At 45.7% G+C, this 7794-nt stretch overlaps 1 protein-coding gene across 1 annotated transcript in view; it reads right to left on the reverse strand.

Annotated features, from left to right (window-relative positions):
• The window catches only part of TMEM145 (transmembrane protein 145), a 56206-nt gene extending 49778 nt beyond the window's left edge, over positions 1-6428 (reverse strand). Inside the window, exons 1-2 of the mRNA XM_083162193.1 lie at positions 6146-6428; positions 5534-5865 (exon numbers count right to left, since the gene is read on the reverse strand). Of these exons, the coding sequence (XP_083018319.1) occupies positions 5534-5632 (99 nt within the window). The 5' untranslated portion in view covers positions 5633-5865; positions 6146-6428. The remainder of the gene's footprint in view (positions 1-5533; positions 5866-6145) is intronic.
• Between the last annotated feature and the right edge of the window lie 1366 nt (positions 6429-7794).

Consider the following 7794-nt stretch of genomic DNA (forward strand, 5'->3'; position numbering starts at 1 on the left):
TATAATGGGGCGCGATGGACCCGATCAACGCGATTTTCTCTTTCACCGGCAAATACACTGGTGATTGACATAAAATCGGGTCCATCGCGTCGATCGCATGCCTTCAGTACCTTAAACTTAAGGCATGCGATCAACCAGACGGGCGCCGTGCTAGGAAACAAGTACCTTTTTTTTTTTTACTTTTAATAGATTTTCAAGGAATACCTTTCACTCCCCCTCTGCTTTCGTACTCCACCTGTCAATAAGTAATCAGTCGGCGCTGCCTATGGCTGGAGCATGCAAATTAGGCCCTTGTCAAGGCTAGAGACTCATCCTGGAGACTGCTAAGCCGACTAGATCATTTGATTAATCAGGGACATGCCTTAAGAAACATGCAGACAATACGAAGATCAATGCTGCTGTAATGTTATTGCTTGGCACTGTAGCACTCCTTGGTCTCTATATGCGGTTCTTGGCAGAGATTTCCGAATACCTGGTATGCGCCCAACCAAATCGGAAGCAGCAGGTAACGTCACACAAACGATTAACACACAACAGATTACACTACAGTAAGTGCTCAGCCTCATGCACCTGCCAGCGTTATTGCCCAGGCAAAGTTGTTTGTTTGTAGGTCCTTGGATGCAACTGGGAGCTACTGTACCCTGTGGATAAACCAGGACTGGAAAACCAGGGCCACTTGTAACACTGCTGATGGGGGACCAGGACTAGTTATACTCCAGCGTTGTGCCAAGTGTGCTTTATTACAACGTCATTACACATTGCAGGTGATTTAGGTTGGTTTGTGAAAGCAAACTCCAAAATTATGTGCACTGCACGTGGGGCAGGTTTTTTTTCTGTGCAGAGTAAATATTGGCTGCTTTATTCTTGCATTGCCATTTAGATTTCAGTTTCAAAACACCTCACCCAAATCTCTCTCTCTCTGCACATGTTACATCTGCCACACCTGCAGTGCAGCTTGGTTTTGTCCATTAAGGAAGGAGTTTGCTTTTGCAAACCAACTGAATTAGCACCTATATACATGACACTAGTGTGTACATCACCTACATACAGAACACTAGTGTGCACAGTATGGAGATGGGGTATGGGGAGGTTTGGAGGACCTCTGCACAAGTTGCACCCGTATGTATACAGAATCACATATGACGTTTATAATGTAATATACAGTAGTATAGGTTCCACAATGACAAAAAGAGGTGTTTATTGAATAATTGAATGAATCACTCTTGTGGAGGTGCACCCCTGAGAGTAAAAAAGTACAGAATTTGGGAGAAGAAGAAAAAAGTACTCTCCTTTGTTTGGGGGCACGCTTATCAAAAAGAAAAAATCTTTATGTATTGATTATTTAATTTAAAATTTAACTTTTAATCAACAATTTTAAAAAAGGCTTATTGGACAGACACACCAATACAAACTACATGCAACATAAATGAGTGGAAAAAACCACTATTGGACTCCAAAGAGTCCCTCCAGCGTTGTATCGCTGGTAGTATTACACCACTATGGGTGGATATTTTACCACTACTGTGGATTAAAGTGATACACTGATTTTCAAAAGAAAAATGCTAGTAGCGAAATGGATTAATTTCAATGAAATGGGTTACATCCAACAAATTGTATGGTGTGTATCCGTAAATATTATCAAATTGCAACAAGACACCATAACAAATTGTTCAGTCGGTAATAATTTGTGACAACAAACATAGAGCTCCAAATGCTATCGGTAAAGACAGGTAACGCAGTGATAGCCACAGCAAGAGAGTGATTTCTACTTCTCATCTGGCAAGGATATAGAATTCCACGATGGTGCACACTAAACAATAATACTTTGTTGACCGACTGGTAATTAGCCCTAGGTCGACACCGTAAGCAGAATGTGTACTCAACCCGTTTTTGATGGATTTATACTGGAGTAGTATAGAGGAATAGCATCTGCTGTCTTTTCCCCATTAAACAGGTGCCCTGTTGACACTATCAGTGCAGGGTCCAGCCGTTATTTAAATGGGTGGAGATGACAGAGCTAATTAAGAGATGAGTAGGGAGTGTTGTGTCGGCGTGACAGCAAGTCGACTTATGCCTAATGGGCTAGTAGGCTGCTGCTTCCCAGTGTTAGACCATTGGTGGGAAGTGAGCGGTACTCACCATAGGCTGCGTAGAAAATAGATAGTGGAGTATCTTTTTCCACTTATATGAAGGTATAAGGTGCCCTGTTGACTAATAGTCAGAGCAGGGTCCTGCCGAATCCCTCTTTAGTGTCAAAGTTAACTCCTAGCAGAAATATGTGCATGAGATAGGAGATAGAGGGAGAGAGGTAAAGGAAAACGTCTGGGTCTGTTTTCAATAGTTATCAACTCCCATTGCTGAAAGGCATTGGTGGCAGTGATATTAAATACTATGCCTCAGACGTTTTAGAAAGGTTAGCGGGTATCCCCAATATGGCTGTGAGCGTGGCTGCAAGTGTTAGATCACTAACTGGCACCAATTAAGCTTAAGCGCTCAGCATACGTGAGGGGACATTACCGCATTACCGCAATTAAGGGGTAAGAGGAGAGGACGCAGTGTGGCTAACACTGCTTACCTGCCGCCGGGTAGCTTCTATGTTGTACTGGTGGATGTCTACCGACCGGCGCTGAATAGCGGCGTCAGGTCTCGCTATTGAAAACAGACCCAGACGTTTTCCTTTACCTCTCTCCCTCTATCTCCTATCTCATGCACATATTTCTGCTAGGAGTTAACTTTGACACTAAAGAGGGATTCGGCAGGACCCTGCTCTGACTATTAGTCAACAGGGCACCTTATACCTTCATATAAGTGGAAAAAGATACTCCACTATCTATTTTCTACGCAGCCTATGGTGAGTACCGCTCACTTCCCACCAATGGTCTAACACTGGGAAGCAGCAGCCTACTAGCCCATTAGGCATAAGTCGACTTGCTGTCACGCCGACACAACACTCCCTACTCATCTCTTAATTAGCTCTGTCATCTCCACCCATTTAAATAACGGCTGGACCCTGCACTGATAGTGTCAACAGGGCACCTGTTTAATGGGGAAAAGACAGCAGATGCTATTCCTCTATACTACTCCAGTATAAATCCATCAAAAACGGGTTGAGTACACATTCTGCTTACGGTGTCGACCTAGGGCTAATTACCAGTCGGTCAACAAAGTATTATTGTTTAGTGTGCACCATCGTGGAATTCTATATCCTTGCCAGATGAGAAGTAGAAATCACTCTCTTGCTGTGGCTATCACTGCGTTACCTGTCTTTACCGATAGCATTTGGAGCTCTATGTTTGTTGTCACAAATTATTACCGACTGAACAATTTGTTATGGTGTCTTGTTGCAATTTGATAATATTTACGGATACACACCATACAATTTGTTGGATGTAACCCATTTCATTGAAATTAATCCATTTCGCTACTAGCATTTTTCTTTTGAAAATCAGTGTATCACTTTAATCCACAGTAGTGGTAAAATATCCACCCATAGTGGTGTAATACTACCAGCGATACAACGCTGGAGGGACTCTTTGGAGTCCAATAGTGGTTTTTTCCACTCATTTATGTTGCATGTAGTTTGTATTGGTGTGTCTGTCCAATAAGCCTTTTTTAAAATTGTTGATTAAAAGTTAAATTTTAAATTAAATAATCAATACATAAAGATTTTTTCTTTTTGATAAGCGTGCCCCCAAACAAAGGAGAGTACTTTTTTCTTCTTCTCCCAAACTAGTGTGCACAGTACCTGCTATATATGACAGTAGTGTGCACAGCACCTATATACACAACACAAGTGTGTAAATCACCTGATATACATGATACTAGGATGTACAATACCTATATACATGGCACTAGTGTGTACAGCACCTGCTGTATATGACACTAGGGTGAACAGACCTGCCATATATATGACATTAGTGTGTACAACACCTGTATACAACACTAATGTGCACAGCACCTGTATACATGACACTAGTGTGCACACCACCTGTATATATGACAATAGTGTGTACATCACCTGTATACATGACACTAGTGAGCCAAGCAACTGTATACATGGCACTACTGTGTACAGCAACTGCTATATATGACATTAGTGTGTACATCACCTATATACATGACACTAGTGTGTACAGCACCTGCTATATATGACACTAGTGTGCACAGCACCTACGTACGTGACACTAGTGTGTACAGCACCTGCTATATATGACACTAGTGTTCACAGCACCTACGTACATGACACTAGTGTGTACAGCACCTGCTATATATGACAGTAGTGTGCACAGCACCTATATACAGGACACAAGTATGTACAGCACCTGCTATATATGACACTAGTGTGCACAACACCTGCTGTATATGACACTAGTGTGTACAGCACCTATATACATGACACTAGGGTGCACAGCAACTGTATACATGACACTAGTGTGCACAGCACCTATATACATGACAATAGTGTGTACAACACTTATATACATGACACTAGTGTGTACAACACCTGTTTACATGACACTAATGTGCACACCACCTTTATATAAGACACTAGTATGCACAGCACCTATATACATGACACTAGTGTGTACAGCACCTGCTATATATGACACCAGTGTGCACAGCACCTGTATACATGGCATTAGTGTGCACAACACCTATATACAAGACACTAGTGTGTACAGCACCTATATACATGACACTAGTGTGTACAGCACCTGCTGTATATGACACTAGCGTGTACAGCACCTATATACATGACACCAGTGTGTGCAACACCTATATACATGGCACTAGTGTGCACAGCACCTGTATACATGACACTACTGTGCACAGAACCTATATACATGACACCAATGTGTACAGCACCTGCTAAATATGAAGCTAGAGTGTACAACACCTATATACATGACACTAGTGTGTACAACACCTATATACATGGCACTAGTGTGCACAGCACCTGCTGTATATGATACTAGTGTGCTCTGCACCTATATACATGACACCAGTCTGCACAGCACCTATATACATAACGCTAGTGTGTACAGCACCTGCTATACATGACACTAGTGTGCACAACACCAGTAATACATGACACTAGTGTGTACAACACATATGTATATTTACATGACAATAGTGTGTGCAGCACCTGCTATATATAACACTAGCGTGTCCATCACCTATATACATGACACTAGTGTGTACAGCACCTACTGTATATACATGACATTAGTGTGTACATCACCTATATACATGACACTAGTGTGTACAGCACCTATATACATGACACTAGTGTGTACATCACCTATATACATGACATTAGTGTGTACATCACCTATATACATGACAATAGTGTGTACAGCACCTATATACTGTACATGACTAGTGTGAACAGCACCTGCTGTATATGACACTAGTGTGTACATCACTCATATACATGGCACCAGTGTGTGCAACACCTATATACAAGACACTAGTGTGTACAGACGATATACATACACAGTATATGACACATACATGATGCCAGGCCCCTTACCTCCTTGGTGCTCAGGTTACCCCGTACATATTTGGCTGCACAGATCTGCAGGGAGCCAAGGAAGAGCAGGAACAGCCCGGGGCCCACTGGGGGCCCCATCACCGCAACCTGCGGGCGGGTGAGACTGGCCCGGCAGGCTGAGACACGGCAGCTTTGGGGTGAGTATCCGGAGAGAAGCAGGACCAGGGATCCAGGCAGATACGGCAGTCACTGCTGCAGACCTGGCGCCGAGATATGGACAGCAGCAACTCCGAGTACCCGCAGCATCACCGGGGTGGTGGCACCAGGAGAACCGAGCAGAGCGCACCCAGCGCAGGCCAGTGTTGCCAACTCTGAAATGAAAAACAAGCAAACGCGAAGTGAAAAACAAGCCCAAACCAATCCTAGAAACTCAGTGTTCTCAGAGTAGAGGGAGATGCAGCTCAGTCTCTCCTCCGTCCTCCCCCTCTCTGCTGCACACAGAGCATGGCCAGAGCAGCCCCGGCTCCCGGTGAGCAGCGATAAGAAGGACGGGGAAGGTGGAGGGCTGAGCGGCTGCTGATGTGCAGGCGTGCTGCAGCACACATGCAGCACACATACAGCACACATACAGCACACATACAGCACACATACCTCTATCCGTCACCTGGATCCCTGAATAAAAGAGGAAACCGATACAGCAGCTACAGACAGATGACTTCCCTGCTGCTTGCAGAGCTGTCCACCTGATTCCTGCACAGCAAATCATGAGCCAGCTCTGCAGAACAGCACCATCCGCAGCCGGGCCTGAGAACACGGCAACAAGCCCCAAAACAAGCTACCAGCGACTAGCAAAAAAAAGAAAAAAAAAAAAACAAGCCCAATTCCACTTGTTATAAGCGGAATTGGCAACACTGGGACTCACTGCAGGCACAGGACAGGGGACACTACCTCTGGCTGCAGTATGTGTGTGTGTGTGTGTGTGTGTGTGTGTATACAGTATATAGGGGGATCTACAGTATGTGTATACAGGGGGGGTCTGTGAGTATACAGGGGGGTGCAGACTGTGGTACATGTGTGTGTATACAGGAAAGGGATCTGTGTTAAAATGCCACTGCCCATACACGGTGCGATGATCGCACCCGTTGCAGGCTGGATCACATCGCAACACATGCGTTTTGCATGAGATTTGCGTGCAATGTGATCAGAAGGTAGTACAAAAAGTGTATGCAGCACATACTTTTTGTACTGTGCGATGAGATGCTCACCGTGTACGGCCACCTTTATACAGGGGGGGATCTGTCGTATCAGTGTGTGCAGGTCCGGCGCCCTCCTGCAAACCATACATTTTGCGCCCATTGCAACAAGCTGCAGTCTGATTGTGGGAGTGTATGCAACATGCGATCCTATGGAGGATCTCGGGTGCATGTACATGTATGCAAACACCATCTGAGTGCTGTGTCCGCAAAATGTTGCAGGCACTAAAGTTGCCCATACACGCTGTGAGAATCGAATACGTTATGGGCTAGATCGCATCGCACGGCATGCATACAATGTGTGTGCGATGCGATCCGAAAGCAGTACAAAAAGTATGTGCAGCACTCGTGAGTCGTGACTGAGGGGGAAAGGAGGGGAGAGAAGGAGGAGATGGAAGAAGAGGGGAGGAGATAGAGGGGGCGGAGTGTTGAGGACTGGTAGCGGCACTGGCACAGCACACTGAGAAGAGGGAAGGAAGGGGAGGCAGCGCTGCTGCCTGTTCATTATTTGATTGACAGCTGACAGGCGCAGGGAGCAATGGGTAGGGGGCAGATCCAGACATGTCATCCAGGCATTCACAGACAGCGCTACATGCCTCAGCGCAAGTGGCCGTGAGGAAGAGGGGGCAGGTCACAGGAGGAGGACAGTGTGTGCGCGGTGCAGGGAGCTGCTCAGCCTCTCCATACTGCCGCCCGCTGTCAGACAGGCGCTGCGGGCGGCGTGCAGGAGGCAGTGACAGTGAGTGCTGAGGCAGCTTTAGCAGAGCAGGGAGGGAGACAGCGCCGTTTCAGCATGGCGCCTCCCTGCTTTGCAGGAACTGCTGAGTGGGTAGCGCCGGCCCTGAGTGTGTGTATACGGTGGGGGGGGGTCTTTGGTATCAGTTTGTATACAGGGGGATCTTTATTATACAGGGGGGCTGTGGTAATTGTGTGTATGTATACAGGGGGGGGGGGGTATCTGTGTGTATACAGAGAGGGAGGCTCTGTGGCGTTCTTTCAGCATCTGTGTATGGGTGTGGGGAGTAGCTGGTAAATACAGGTGTGTCT

The sequence above is a fragment of the Crinia signifera genome, chromosome 19, assembly GCF_055691185.1.
Source record: "Crinia signifera chromosome 19, ASM5569118v1, whole genome shotgun sequence".
Classification (NCBI taxonomy): Eukaryota; Metazoa; Chordata; class Amphibia; order Anura; family Myobatrachidae; genus Crinia; species Crinia signifera.